Source organism: Populus trichocarpa, chromosome 3 (genome assembly GCF_000002775.5).
Source record: "Populus trichocarpa isolate Nisqually-1 chromosome 3, P.trichocarpa_v4.1, whole genome shotgun sequence".
Classification (NCBI taxonomy): domain Eukaryota; kingdom Viridiplantae; phylum Streptophyta; class Magnoliopsida; order Malpighiales; family Salicaceae; genus Populus; species Populus trichocarpa.
The window spans coordinates 18,366,910-18,383,060 of record NC_037287.2 but is presented as its reverse complement, the minus strand read 5'-3'; the positions used below and the strand labels follow the sequence as shown (position 1 = coordinate 18,383,060).

The 16,151-nt window shown below is 33.3% G+C and overlaps 2 protein-coding genes across 5 annotated transcripts; both read right to left on the bottom strand.

Annotated features, from left to right (window-relative positions):
- Positions 1–8,611, bottom strand: LOC7493199 (chalcone synthase 1). 4 transcript variants are annotated; one of them, XM_052451685.1, is made up of 3 exons: positions 8,279–8,611; positions 7,821–8,170; positions 1–842 (listed from the first exon to the last, which is right to left on the bottom strand). In XM_052451685.1, the coding sequence occupies exons 1-3, from the start codon at positions 8,454–8,456 to the stop codon at positions 195–197; spliced, it is 1,176 nt and encodes a 391-aa protein (XP_052307645.1). In that variant the 5' UTR covers positions 8,457–8,611; the 3' UTR covers positions 1–194. The 4 variants fall into 4 exon arrangements, with proteins under 4 accessions (XP_052307645.1, XP_052307643.1, XP_052307644.1 ...); XM_052451683.1 differs by having other exon boundaries at positions 1–883; positions 7,862–8,170; XM_052451684.1 differs by having other exon boundaries at positions 1–1,054; positions 8,033–8,170.
- A 4,560-nt stretch (positions 8,612–13,171) lies between these two features.
- On the bottom strand, positions 13,172–15,565 carry LOC7493197 (chalcone synthase 1). Its single transcript, XM_002303783.4, has 2 exons — positions 15,250–15,565; positions 13,172–14,451 (listed from the first exon to the last, which is right to left on the bottom strand). Exons 1-2 carry the CDS (start codon positions 15,425–15,427, stop codon positions 13,454–13,456), a joined length of 1,176 nt encoding a protein of 391 aa, XP_002303819.2. The 5' UTR covers positions 15,428–15,565; the 3' UTR covers positions 13,172–13,453.
- Positions 15,566–16,151: the final 586 nt, after the last annotated feature.

The window sequence follows — 16,151 nt, the reverse complement described above, 5'->3', positions numbered from 1 at the left end:
TTCTAATAACATAAATTGTTGATAGAGCTTTTCGAATAAAAATTATTACAAAGGTAAAGCCAAACACCATTGCCTTGATCCCTCGCCCACTTATAATGCCCTCAAAGGAGAGAAAACCCAAACGAAAAGAAAAGAAAAACAATGCCACAGAAGTTGAAGTGGATGCTGCCCCTGTAAATCAACAGAAGCAGCATCTAGATTGTTGGAGCCACGCTGTGGAGCACCACAGTCTCAACAGTGAGCCCAGGCCCAAACCCAAAAAGCACACCCCATTCCAGCCCTTCTCCAGTAGATTGAAGCCCATCCTCAGCAGATTTCTTTCTCATCTCATCCAAAATAAACAGAACACAGGCACTCGACATATTTCCATACTCACTCAGCACATGTCTAGTGGCTCGCAGTTTCTCTGGTTTCAGCGCCAACTTAGCCTCCACCTGGTCTAGAATTGCTGGTCCACCAGGGTGCGCTATCCAGAAAAGGGAGTTCCAGTCCGAGATGCCCAGAGGCTTGAACGCCTCAGTCAGGCTCTTCTCAACATTCTTTGAAATAAGCCCAGGAACATCCTTGAGGAGGTGAAATGTAAGCCCAACTTCACGGAGATGTCCATCTATAGCCCCATCGCTGTCGGGTAGAATAGTTTGGGCTGCTGAGACTAGCTCAAATAAAGGCTTCTCGACTCCTATCACTGGATCAGAGCCTATTACAAGAGCAGCTGCGCCATCGCCAAACAATGCTTGACCAACAAGGCTATCAAGATGAGTATCGCTAGGGCCTCGAAATGTCACGGCTGTTATTTCAGAGCACACGACTAGCACACGAGCGCCTTTGTTGTTCTCGGCGAGGTCCTTAGCAAGGCGGAGCACCGTGCCACCAGCAAAACAACCTTGTTGATACATCATAAAACGTTTGACCGATGAGCGGAGACCCAAAAGCTTAGTGAGCTGATAGTCAGCCCCGGGCATGTCCACACCACTGGTTGTGCAAAACACCAAATGAGTTATTTTGGACTTGGGCTGACCCCATTCCTTGATGGCCTTGGTAGCTGCTTCTTTCCCTAACTTTGGTACCTCCACCACCACCATGTCCTGTCTAGCATCCAATGAAGGTGCCATGTATTCACACACACTAGGATTTTCTTTCAAGATCTCCTCAGTCAAGTACATGTACCGCTTCTTGATCATGGATTTCTCACCTGAAATGCATGGCATGACAGAATTAAGTTTGATAGATATCTACCAAGATAATATATGTGTTTCTAGTTCTGCAAATGAAAATTAATCAAGGATCGATATATATTTATATATGTTTGTGTGTGTAGACACGCACAAGTATCCTTTTACAATTCAACAGACAGAGAATTTGGACATCAATGGTGTTTATTTTTAAAATAATGAAATATGAATGGGGATAGTCCATTGAAATTGAATAAACTAAACTGGTGACTTGGCTAACTTCTGCAATTAATTTGGAGGTTGACATCCCCGACAATAAGGTTATACTATTATATTCATTGATGTTAATACTAGATCAAGACATTACTGCATAATTAAAAATATTCGATTCTAATATGTATGCTATAATTAAAAAAATTCTTCCGTTTGCTAGAACAAGCATGGAATATCTTTAAACGAAAACGATCATGAAATAATGTGCAATGGAAATGCAATTAATATACATATTCAACTTAATTATAAGCCTTACACATTCGCTTGAATTTTTCTTTAAGCTCCGCCTTATGCTCACTGTTTGTGATGCGAAAATAATATTCAGGATACGTGCTCTGATCAACACAGTTTGGAGGGGTTGATGTTCCTATGGCCATGATGGTGGCAGGACCCTCCGCCCGTTGCGACTTCCGAATTTCATCAACGGTCACCATATTTTCTTTTTGTTGGGGGAGAAAACCAAGAAATCAAATCAAAGGGGTTGAGAGCTGAGCACCGTAAAAGCGCTACGAGAGTTAGATAGGGATGTGCGGGAAATTCGAAGAGAGTGTGATCTGTATATATACGAAAAGGAGTGAGAGGTTAGCTGAGATCAAAATACGAAAAAGAGGGGTTAGCTGAGATGTTCACGTGCTGCATAAATGCCCTTCTAACCAGTCTACCGAGGACTAATTGAGCGCGTTACATCGCCGCTGACAATAAAAATAATTGTTTGGTTCGTTAATATATGCGATTGAAATGGATTTATATCACAAAATAATTAAAAATACGTGCTTTAGTTTATCACTAACTTACATGCTAGCACTGACATATTAATTTTTTAAATATGATAAAAAAGATTTAAGATATAAAAAATTATTTAGTATTAATATTAAACCGACAAAAAAAGCTTTAAAGCCTCTTAAATTGACTCATTATCTAATGTTAATTTAGAATTAAACAATGTAAAGTTTTTCTGGCATCATCAATTTGACTTGACCAGTTTAAAATCAACCCGATTGATCAATATAAAAATCTAAATATAAAATTGATAGAAAAAACATTTCAGCTAAATGATCGACTGAATCACCATGTTAAACCTGAGTTAATTAGGTCAAATCAAGTTTTTAATTAAATCAGCTAGGTTTATCTTTCCTATTCAATATAGATCAAAACTCTAAATTAACTAGATTTTGGGTCCATCCAACAAACCAATCTGAATTTTAAAACATTTATAAAAATAAGAACTTTAAGAAGAGAAGGAGTCCTTTTATTTACATTTAAACCTTATATCTTTTGAGTTTTTATTGCACTAACTAATAAAGATTTGTTTTTTTGGTTCATACTAGTAATTATCTATATTTAATTCTTCAATTAATGAGAGACATGGCACCTCATGAGAGGGTTTTTTTTGGCATTTAGCTATTTGTTCGCATCGATTTTAGTAAGCGAGCTCCCATTGAAAAAGATGGGGAAATAATTAATAATGCATTTACAAGTTTTTTAATCCGAACCAGTTAGAACCAAATTGTATTATATTGTGAGATAAATAATTAAAATTTTATAATCATAATTTTTTTAAAAAATAAAGAGCTAAAATAACCAATATTTTTCAGAAAAACATAAAATCTCAAGCGACTAGAAAAAAAAATTAAGAACTAAAATAAGTAATATTTCTTAGAAAAAAATAAAACTTCAAGCGACTCATAATTTTTTAAATATTAGGAAATAATTAATAATAATTTATTTAAAAAATTTAAAGTGTTTTAAGAAGAAAATTGAAAAATTGTCAACCAATGTTTTGAAATTGTATTAAAAAACTAATATTTAAGTTTTGAACATGTTTGGGAAACTAAAGATTTTCAAAATTTCTCAACCGTTAGAAATTTTAAGAAATATAAAATTTCAAAAAAGCACAGCCCTTGATATTTTTATTTGTTAAACTTTTTAAAAGAATTAATATTTTTATTTCTTGGGTATGTATTTACAATTGCTAGTCAACTTAAAATACAGTACAATTTAATCCAATCTGATCAAATTAATAAAATTTGTGTTGCCCTATGTTATCAGGGAGTCAAAGGGGAAAGGGCAGCATGCACGTGAACCAGGAAATATGGAACGCTTAGGCCCAGGCTTCCTGTTAGGCAGGTATTAGGTAAAGAATGTAAGATTCAAATCTGTCACGCAAAGAGAATGCCTAATAATTTGTGTGAGCTTATAGTTTACACACACACACACACACACACTACATATATATATATATATATAAATAGACTTGAGACAATTCACAGTGAATGAATAATCACTTCCACGAGTTAAATTACAAGAAAGAGCCCGTCAACTCAAGGTCTCCAATCAGCCCTATATTCCAACAGTTATTTTTTAAAGTATTTTTCGCTCGAAAATGTATCAAAATAATATTTTTTTTATTTTTTAAAAATTATTTTTAACATTAATATATCAAAACAATCTGAAAATATCAAAAAAAAATTAATTTGAAATTAAAAAAATAAATAAAAAATATTTTTTAAAAAATACAGAAAATCACGTATGATGTACAGAATTACACGTTTTTTTCTGGTTAGTGGATGCAATCAATTGAAAGAAAAGTTGGTAAGCACGCACCTGAAAACAGCCGAGGGCGGGTTAGATTTTTAGACTGAAAACATTAGAACACATGTAGTCTCCTGCTTTCCACGTGTATTTGGTAGGTTATTCATGTAATAAAATAAATTTGAGCTCTAGTACATGCAAGGGGTGTGAGAGTTTTCCAAGCGTGTAATTCAAAGTTCTAGATCCTGGAATATACAAATATCATGATATTTTCCATAATCATGATCCGGAGATTAATCCGGAAAAAATATATAAGTTACCGAATCATCCATGAATTATCAAGTTAGTCCATAAATAATGAAACGACATCTCATTTCTGAAACATCCAAAAAGACGTCGTTTCTAATGCAATCTTCTGAGCCAACTATAGTTGCCACCTGGCAAAACTTCTCATCTCCCACCAACCATTCATTGTTTTCTTCGGTCATTTTCTCCTTTGCAGCGTATCTACCAGATTCTACCACGACACTAAAATAATTAGGATTTTTTAAGCACTGTTCATATGAAGAATTCGTGTCATGGCTCAGTTAGTTAGCTGTCTATCTAAGCCTGGAAGTCATGGGTTTCAGAGCCAGGGAAGCTGATTTTTCCTTTAAATAAACGTTAGACATGTTATCTGTATTTTTTTTAAAAATAAAACCTTTTATTAAAAAAATAAAACAAGGTCAGGTGTACGCATGGCCTACTACTAGTGGGCCATGTGCTAGGCCTTGTCTTTTTCTGTTTTGTTTTTTGGTTTAATTGTTTTGGCACTCCAAATTGTTTTTTTTATTTCACTTTCTCTTTCATTTTGGCATAGTTTTTAAATATTATTATAAATTTTTATTTTTATTTCAATTTTAATAATTTATTTTTAATTATTATGTAACTGATATGAAAATAATAATACTAATAATAAATTATTCATGAAAATTCAATTCAAATTGTTTTTTATTATTAAATTTTTTAAATCAATTTCAAAAATAATTTTATCATATTTACAATTTTTTTTATTTTCAATCACATATAAAACATGGACATGCTAATTTACTATTTTTTAAAAACTTTCTTTAACAATCATATTTTTTTTTAATAAAAACAATGATTTCAATTAAAAACCTTGTTTTTATTAAAATAAACAAGAGATATATTGATGATATTTTTTAAAAATGATTGTGTTTTCAGGTTTAATAACAATATTAAAAATAAATTCCCCATTAGCATACGAAATAGTATAATCTATAGCTTTTTCATTGTCTATTGTTTTATATTTGTACTTCCTTCATCGTCTTGCTGTGTTCAACGGGAACAGAGAAGGGGAAAGGAAATATTATCTGGCTGTTTTTTTTTTTTTTTTTGTTATTTTTATAAGATCTTAGAGTCAACAATCTTTCAGCAAGTAATTCTGATTTTAATAATGAATATACTCTTGGAAGAGCAAATGTAAATGATAGAGTGGATCATTATTTTAGCTTCCCTGGTGCGTTATTTTGCTTAGGAAACTTCCGTTTTTGCTTAGCAGAGGATTCTGATATTTTATTATTTTTTAAAATTTTCTTGATGATCCTGCTCTTCATTGATATATATATGTTTTTCCTTTTAACTAAAATATGTTAAAGCTTTAATTCAGTTATTTTTTGTTGGAACTATACAGTAAGAATGATGCAGGAAATAGAGGTTTGATGGTGTTTCTATGGTGAGAGATTGAAACTAAAAGAGAGAATGAGAACGGAGACATGGAAGATGAATATAAAGTCTGGCTATATAGTTGGAAAATGAACTGATAAGATTCAAACATCTAAAGTACTGGACGTTTGAGATCAAACTAAGCCGGGTTTGGATTAAACAACTACAAGTATTACCAGGTTCGGACCATGTTTTGATGTATTGAATGAGTTTTGCTGGGTTTATATTTTAGTTGATTTGACTAGTAATTATGAACTTGAACTGGTTATTAGGTTTTAAATTTCTTAGATAAATTCTGGGTTGTGTTGAGTTCTATAATAATGTGTTTTTAATTGGGGTAATAAATTTTAAATTAAATTATTCATTGATTTTTTTTACAAGTCACACACAAAAGATTAATCGTTCGTTTAAGAAACTGATAATTTTTGCTTTTTAAAATAAAATTTCACTTAAACAAATATTAATTTTTTTAATTTTTAATATTAACACATAAAAAATATCAAATAATACTAAAAAATATTTTTTTTTAAGTTAAATATATTTTTTAAACATATCCAAACGTTAAAATTGAAAAAAATAATCAATGCACGTGTGTAAAAACATGCAACACTTTTTGATTTTACCGATGATATTATGTAGAATTTTCTACAAGAGAAATTATTAGGCGTACATTGAGTTCAACTCCTTTTTCACATAAAAAGGAGACAGGTTACATAAATATTCTTTATCCATCCTGTCTTTATATGAAATAAGAGGATGTATCTAATTCATCATCTAGGTGGTGGTCTAGTAGTAAAAACTTGGAATTAAAAAGTTTGTTTTCTCTGTGGTTTCAGGTTCGAGCCCTGTGGTTGCTCATATGATGGCCACTGGAGGCTTACATGGTCGTTAACTTCAGGGCCCGTGAGATTAGTCGAGGTGCATGCAAGCCAGCCCGGATACCCACGTTAAACTAAAAAAAAAGAATGCATCTAATTTAATTTTGAGGTGTAACTTCATTCATCAAGTTTTGGTTTTATTTTTTAAAAATTACTAGTTTGAATCCTATAAATCTCAGGTTATTGAAGATTTACATGATTATTAATTTTATGGCTATGAAATTAGTTGAAATGCGCGCAAACTAATTCGGATATTCATATTAATTTAAAAGAGAATGCATCTCCAGAAAATATAAAGTAATTCCCTTTCAAATATAATACCACAATCATTATGTTATTTTATGTTGTGACTTAGATATTTTTTAAAAATAATTTTTTATAAGTCTCCGATTACAGTTCAGCAAATTACGTAAATCCAAACACAACCACCTCGACTCTTTCCCCCACTCCTTATTGGTGCTCTCAAAAGAGACACACACTGTAGAGGAATAGGGCATAACTAAAAGAAGCGAGAGCATTTTTTTTTTAAAAAAAAAACAAGTCAACAGCAGTGAAAGTGCAGGCTGCCCATGTAAACCAACAGAAGCAGCATCTAGATTGTTGGAGCCACACTGTGGAGCACCACAGTCTCAACAGTGAGCCCAGGCCCAAACCCAAAAAGCACACCCCATTCCAGCCCTTCTCCAGTAGATTGCAGCCCATCCTCAGCAGATTTCTTTCTCATCTCATCCAAAATAAACAGCACACATGCGCTGGACATATTTCCATACTCACTCAGCACATGTCTAGTGGCTCGCAGTTTCTCTGGTTTCAGCGCCAACTTAGCCTCCACCTGGTCTAGAATTGCCGGTCCACCAGGGTGCGCTATCCAGAAAAGGGAGTTCCAGTCCGAGATGCCTAGAGGCTTGAACGCCTCAGTCAGGCTCTTCTCAACATTCTTTGAAATAAGCCCAGGAACATCCTTGAGGAGGTGAAATGTAAGCCCAACTTCACGGAGATGTCCATCTATAGCCCCATCGCTGTCGGGTAGAATAGTTTGGGCTGCTGAGACTAGCTCAAATAAAGGCTTCTCGACTCCTATCACTGGGTCAGAGCCTATTACAAGAGCAGCTGCGCCATCGCCAAACAATGCTTGACCAACAAGGCTATCAAGATGAGTATCGCTAGGGCCTCGAAATGTCACGGCTGTTATTTCAGAGCACACGACTAGCACACGAGCACCTTTGTTGTTCTCGGCGAGGTCCTTAGCAAGACGGAGCACCGTGCCACCAGCGAAACAACCTTGTTGATACATCATAAAACGTTTGACCGATGAGCGGAGGCCTAAAAGTTTAGTGAGTTGATAGTCAGCCCCGGGCATGTCCACGCCACTAGTTGTGCAAAACACTAGATGGGTTATTTTGGACTTGGGTTGACCCCATTCCTTGATGGCCTTGGTAGCTGCTTCTTTACCCAACCTTGGTACCTCGACCACCACCATGTCCTGTCTAGCATCCAATGAAGGCGCCATGTATTCACACACACTAGGATTTTCTTTCAAGATCTCCTCAGTCAAGTACATGTACCGCTTCTTGATCATGGATTTCTCACCTGAAATGCATGGCATGACAGAATTAAGTTGATAGATATCTACCAAGATAATATATGTGTAATAGAAATGCAATTAATATATATATTCAACTTAATTACAAGCCTTACACATTCGCTTGAATTTTTCTTTAAGCTCCGCCTTATGCTCACTGTTTGTGATGCGAAAATAATAGTCAGGGTACGCGCTTTGATCAACACAGTTTGGAGGGGTCGATGTTCCTATGGCCATGATGGTGGCAGGACCCTCCGCCCGTTGCGTCTTCCTAATTTCATCAACGGTCACCATATTTTCTTTTTGCTGGGGGAGAAAACCAAGAAATCAAATCGAAGGGGTTGAGAGCTGAGCACCGTAACAGTGCCCTGGGTGGTGTAGATGTGGCAATGGACTAGCTGCTGGGATGGGAGAGTTAGATTGGGATGTGTGGGAAATTCGAAGAGAATCTGCTCTGTATATATAGTATAAAAGAGTGAGAGGTTAGCTGAGATCAAAATAAGAAGAGGGGTTAGCTGAGATGTTCACGTGTTGCATAAATGCCCCTTCTAACCAGTCTACCGAGGATTTGAATGGTCCGTCGCAGCTGACAATAAAAATAAATGTTCGGTTAGTTAATATATGCGATTGTAATGGATTTATATCACAAAATAATTAAAAATATGTGTTTTAGTTTATTACTAATTTACATGCTAGCACTGCATGTCATATTAATTTTTTTAATATAATAAAAAAGATTTAAGACATGGAGAATTATTTGGTATTATTAAAAATATTAAAACCTTTCAATTTGACTCATTGTATAATGTGAGTTTAGAATTAAATCGTGTGAAAGTTTTTCAGGCATGACTCATTTAACTTGACCAGTCTAAAATTAACCCAACTGATCAATAAAAAAAAATCTAAAAATGAAATTGAGATAAAAATTATGAACTTGACAGGAAAAACCTCTCAACTCAATTTCTTTCCTAACACAATTTTAAATTTAAATCTTTTTAGAGTTTGCTTAACATATTCCTGTTGATTTGGCTGATCCAAAGACAACTTGTTCAACCGATAAAATAAATGAGGATGAATTGATTAAAAAAATGAAATTAATGGAAAAAACCTCTCAATTTAACTCTTTAACTAGCTTGAGTTTAAAATTAAATTATATGGGAGTTTCTTTGAGGTGATTGAGTTGACTTGACAGGTCTAAGAATAATTCAATTAGCTATTGAAAAAATATAAGGATTTAATTAGAAAAAAGATGAAATTAAAATGAAAAATGAAAAAAAAATTAAAGAAAACAAGTTTCACAGCTCATATGAACTTTAAATACTAAAAAATGTTTTAATGCCTAACTCTTAATAAAGATTATAGTTTTAAAACTTGATCGGGAGTCGATCTAGAACAATGCTTGGATCATAGGTCACTTGTCGGAATGGTAGACTCGATTCGATCCTAATTTTTTTTATTTAAAAAAAAATCAAAACAACATTATTAAAAAAATAAAAATAAAAAGTTAACAAATTAATGATTATATTTTTATCAAGTTAAGCACTAAATCAAACTAGGTCAAATCAAGCTTATGACTAGATCAACAAAAATGAAAAGTTATATGTATATATGTGTGTAAGTCTTAGTTTGAGTTTAGATGGAGTTTGTAATTATACAAAAAAAATATCTATCAAGTTGATATCCATAGATAACCCTATCTCCATTAATATATTTCTGAAAGAATGTTTCTTCTGAGATGCTTCATCTGCAGGCATGCAAGCTAAAGGATGCCACCTCTTGTCCTTTCTCGGCCCACATAAAGGGGTTATTTTCTCGTAATGCCAATACTTTTATTTTCTTTCATTTCTTTTAACACTAGTAATATTAGGCATGCAATTATTACTCATTAAATAATAAGGTAATTACTAAAAAAATCCATTCATTTAAATTGGAGTTAAATTGATGTCCTGTCTCCATCAATATATTTTAAAAGAATTCTTCTCTGAGATCCTTCGAGGGAAGCAAGGGAAGCATGCAAGTCAAAGGATGCCGTCTCTGATCCTTTCTCGGCCTGCATAAAGAAGTTACTTTCAACTTCTTTGCCTTTTCACTTCCTAGTAACGTTAGGCATGCTATGCAGTTGGTCCTTTATTTCTTCGGACAATAGGTTTCGAGAGTTTGTTTGATATTTTATATGTAAAGAGCTTCCTGTCTCGAAAATAATATTGTATCAGAAAATTCGGAAGGAAACTCTATTTTATCAATCGATTATACCATTACCTCCAAACGTTTTTCAGTTGCTAGTGTACTCCGAATAGTCATCATCTCAAAACTTCTTCGGTTATCGTGCCAGACTTATTAATCCTATCAAGATCATTCAACGTGCGGTGCTGTCATGCTGATACAGATTATAGTTTACAAAATTCAGCAATAACTAGGTTATTTCGTTGCGGTTTGGATTAGAATTTTATATATTGATTATAATTTTTTTTTAAAAATAAATTATTCAACTTGATACAATCATTCAAATTTAAAATTTTTTATTTTACTTTTGATTTAACTTGAATTGTAAATTAAATTATATAATAATTGTTCTAATGTAATCTTGTTGACAAGATATATCTCAAAAAAAAAAACATACAAATTACTTTCTAGTTAATTTGTTAAATTCACTATCTGAATTTTAAAATTTTATTAGATTAAATTAATTTTTTTTATTTTATTATATGATTAAAAATTTTAGAATTTATAAGATTAGTCGAGTTGTATATAACTAATATAAATACTCATAATAATAATAATAATAATAAAATTATAAGGTTTTGGAAATTGAGAGCCAATGACTTCGGTTATGTTTGGGAACGCGGCTGCAGCGGTGTTTCCAAAAATTTTGAATTTTTTTTTTTTACTAAAATTTAATATGATTTGTATGTTTTGGATCGTTTTGATGTGCTGATATCAAAAATAATTTTTAAAAAATAAAAAAAATCATTAACATGCATTTTAGCACGAAAAATTATTTAAAAAACACTCACAACCACACTGACAAACACGCTCATCTTCCTCATCCTCATCCTCAGGTTTTAGATTTTAAAAATGGATGAGTAGAAATACAGTATAAAATAGAGTGGTGGGGTGTCCTTTCAGAGTTAGGAGAGAACCCGAACCCACATGACGACAAAAGCAGCAGTGCTTTACTGCAGGAAGTCATTGTCGAATTTTACTTCAAATTCTCTTCTCGTCTCTCATTTTCATCCCTCTATTTTATTTTTACTGCGTTTCATGCGTAACTTCGGCTTGCCTGTACTGCACTCTTCGCTGTCGTCAACGAAGGCAAACTTTTTTTTTGCTTTACCCCACAGGATAGTTAACGCGGTAAAAAGGGTCCTGATGGTTACAACGGTACCCATGGCTCAAATCAATTTTTAATCGTGTCAGGTAATAATTTTTTAATAATTAAAAAAAATTCAAAGTAATAATTTTTCATAACCTTTCATTTTGATTTTTTTATTCAGAATGATTTTAGTTTTCGTGACTTGTCATTTCCACGCCACGGAAAAAAGAACATAAAACTAATCGGGCTCTACAGACATCATATTTCTACTTGAAAAGCCTACCCACCTATCCTAGTTTGGTCTAATTTGTATCCGAGTACAAGGGTGCGGATCCGAATTTCTTCATGTACTAGTTAAGAAAGCAATACCAATGTCCTCCAAAAAGATTTTTTTTTTTTTTTGCATGCATCATTTATCTGAAGCAAGGGTTTCTACTGACCCAACATTGTGACTTTTTAGCTTGGAATTTTTTAATGTACATACAAAAGTCAAAGTCTTCTTGTGTTATTTACTCTACTAATAAAGGGGTGACTTTTTTACTTTGGAATTTTACGAGAAGATAGAGCAATTATGATTGTTACATTTGAGGGAGGTGCTGCCGCGGGACAAGGATCGGTAAAGACTTTTCTCGTGCAAGCGACATGCTTTTATTAAATACTAGTTCGGTGGCGTAAACTCCACCGCAGACCAACTTTAGTATAAAAAAAACTTAAGATTTGAGAATGTTAAATCTTTCTACATTACTATACCTGATAATAATATTTATAATATAAATAATAATATTTAATTTATCTATTTAAATTCTAATATTTTTTAATCTTTTAAAAAAATATAGTTTTTCTTCGATAGTAATAATAATATTTTTTAAAATTTATTAATAATAACAACAACAATAAAAATAAGAATTTTTAATTTTATCCTTCAAATCAAATCTATGTTTGTTTTCCAATATTGATAGTAATTTTTTTCAAATTTATTAATTATTTGTATTACAAATATTATTATTATTTTATTTAATAAATTTGAAGAAAAAAAATATTATCAATATTAAAAGATAACCATAGATTTGATTTGAAGGGTAAAATTAAAAATTATTATTCTTGTTATTGTTATTGTTATTGTTATTGTTATCATTAATAAAAAAATTTAAAAATACTATTATTACTATTGAAGAAAAACCACAACCTCACCCCTTACTGTTTATGGAATTCTCTGTGACAGGGCATAGCAGCCTCAACATCAATTGTCCGTAGCCTGGGGCTTGTAATCCCACCATACCCTACCAAAATTTGTACTTATTGTTTTTTTTCAAATCATTCTTTCGATGTTAAATGCATCCTAATAAAAAGACAATCTCATCTTTTTTATGTAATCTTTGCAACTCTTTGTGTTAATGATAGCTCTATCATTATATTGTTTTAATTTACATTATCATGAATAACAAGACTTTTACTAATATTATTTCAATTCATGTTACAATAAATCTGGATAAACAGGACTTTCCGTAGGTTTGATTAATTAAAAAAATAAAGAATAATATAAAAAGAAGCTAGGCAATGTGCTAAGAGGCAAAAAAAAAAAAAAAGCCACGGCTCACCATTACCTGCTATGCCAAGCCCTGCCCTTTCTTTTAAGAAAAAAAAAACAAGTACAATATTCAACGTGGTGGAAGAGTCATGGAACGAGAACTATAAATTGAGAATACCTGATTATTTGTTATTAATTTTATTGAGGAGAACTTTAATTTTCTGCTCATAGAGTTTAGGACCACTGTTTATTACAAACGTACTTAAATCCAAACACAACCACCTCGACTCTTTCCCCCACTCCTTATTGGTGCTCTCAAAAGAGACATACTCTGCAGAGGAAGAGAGCACAATTAAAAGAAACAAGAGGAAATTGAAAAAAAAAAAAGAAAAAAAAAAAAAAGAGCCAGGGGAAGTGTGGGCTGGCTATGTAAAGCGACAGACGCAGCTTCTACACTCTAGTAGCCACACTGTGGAGCACCACAGTCTCAACAGTGAGCCCAGGCCCAAACCCAAAAAGCACACCCCATTCCAGCCCTTCTCCAGTAGATTGCAGCCCATCCTCAGCAGATTTCTTTCTCATCTCATCCAGAATAAACAGCACACATGCGCTCGACATATTTCCATACTCACTCAGCACATGTCTAGTGGCTCGCAGTTTCTCTGGTTTCAGCCCCAACTTAGCCTCCACCTGGTCTAGAATTGCTGGTCCACCAGGGTGCGCTATCCAGAAAAGAGAGTTCCAGTCCGAGATGCCTAGAGGCTTGAACGCCTCCGTCAGGCTCTTCTCAACATTATTTGAAATAAGCCCGGGAACATCCTTGAGAAGATGAAATGTAAGCCCGGCTTCACGGAGATGTCCATCTATAGCCCCATCGCTGTTGGGTAGAATAGTTTGGGCTGCAGAGACTATCTCAAATAAAGGCTTCTCGACTCCTACCACTGGGTCAGAGCCTATTATGATAGCAGCCGCGCCATCACCGAACAATGCTTGACCAATAAGGCTATCAAGATGGGTATCGTTAGGGCCTCGAAATATAATGGCTGTTATTTCAGAGCACACGACTAACACACGAGCACCTTTGTTGTTTTCGGCGAGGTCCTTAGCTAGGCGGAGCACCGTGCCACCAGCAAAACAACCTTGTTGATACATCATCAAACGTTTGACTGATGGACGAAGGCCTAAAAGTTTAGTGAGCTGATAGTCAGCCCCGGGCATGTCCACACCACTGGTTGTGCAAAACACTAGATGAGTTATTTTGGACTTGGACTGTCCCCATTCCTTGATGGCCTTGGTAGCTGCTTCTTTGCCTAACTTTGGTACCTCCACCACCACCATATCTTGCCTGGCATCCAATGAAGGTGCCATGTAGGCGCGCATATCAGGATTTTCCTTCAACATGTCCTCGGTCAAGTAGATGTACCGCTTCTTGATCATGGACTTCTCGCCTGAAATATTGGCAAAATCAAAATTGATCAGTCGGTGCATACTTCAATACACATAATTGGAACATCGATTATTTAATGGTGTTTTATTTTATTTAAATTAAAGGGTGGAACATCAATGGACAATAATCAGTGTAAAACAATGCCAAAAATCTTGTTTTCTCTTCAATATCCTTATGAAATATTAGTTATTTTATATTTTTTAAAAAAACTTTTTTACATTAAAATGATTTGAAAATACTAAAAAAATTAATTTAAAATAAAAATAAAAAAATTAAATTTTTTCAAAAATATTTTTAAAATATAAAAACACCAACGGGATATAAAATAACATGTACATAAATGATGATCAATAACTTCAAATTAGTTAATTAAATAGGCAAGGTATTTTATCCTTTAACCAAATATAGAAGTTTTAAATGTTCCCTTAAGAACAAGATACGAATTATTTTTAACAGATTAATTTAAACACTTTATGGTATAAAATTTGATAATACGTTATAATTGACAAGCTCCTTTACCTATTAGTCAATTGGGATTATTTTTTTATTAAAGGTTAGAGCATTAATTTATAAGACTCTAGATAGTAAATTCTATGATATTCAACTACTATATATATATAAAAGAACCTGCTCATATGCAAATAGAGATTAGACGAAATCTAGTAGCTAGAAGCAAGAAAATATGTACGTTCTATCGTATCAGGGAATATCTTGAAATTTATGAAAGGAAAATCTTCAAACGAACACATGAATGAGCATGAAATACCATGGAAATGAATTAATCAGAAGCAAGTCTTACACATTCGCTTGAATTTTTCTTTAAGTTCCGCCCTATGCTCACTGTTTGTGACGCGAAAGTAGTAGTCAGGGTAGGTGCTTTGATCAACACAGTTCGGAGGGTTTGATGTTCCAATGGCCATGATCGTGGCAGGACCCTCTGCCCGTTGCCCCTTCCGAACCTCATCGACGGTCACCATTTTTCCCGGGCCGGAAAGAACAAGGAAACTAACTCAGAGAGCTAGATATCGGTGGTGAAGTTATGGCAATGTAGCAGCTGCCTTTTTAGAGAGTTAGCTAGCAGGGATATGCCACTTGAATGTCAAGAGGATGTGAATGATGGATTATATATAAGAGCAGGAGAGAGCGAGGGGTTAGGTTTGGCATGGGTTGGCTGCTGGGTGGTTATGCACAGAAAGTCAGGGCAGGAATGTTTTCTTGCCTTGAGTTACTAAATAAATATATATAAAAAATTTAAGATAAATTATTAATTCATGTACATAAATTTTTAAAGTTAATAGTAAAATTTTAATTGAAATACACTACTTAAAATATTAAAAAATAAATTCAAAAGTATATAAAATTGAAGTGAAAGAAAAAATAAATTCACTATTGAAGTTACTTTCTTTAATGTTTTGTAGAATATAATATAATTAATCTATAATCGAATCTGAATCGATATTGTAACAACCCCTCAACCGTGATAAAATAATAATCTCATGTCAACTGAAAAAAAATTAATTTTTTTCCCTCTCTCAATTCCTCCTTCCTTCACTTGATTCTTTCTTATATTAGTATTTTATAAGTTGTACTTTGTAAGTTTACAAGGTTATTCTCTTACTTTTTTTTAATTTTTTTTCTTGGAATTTTTTTTTATGCTTTTCCTTTACTTTTCTCTCTTTCTCTCTTGCCTTTTCTTTTCTT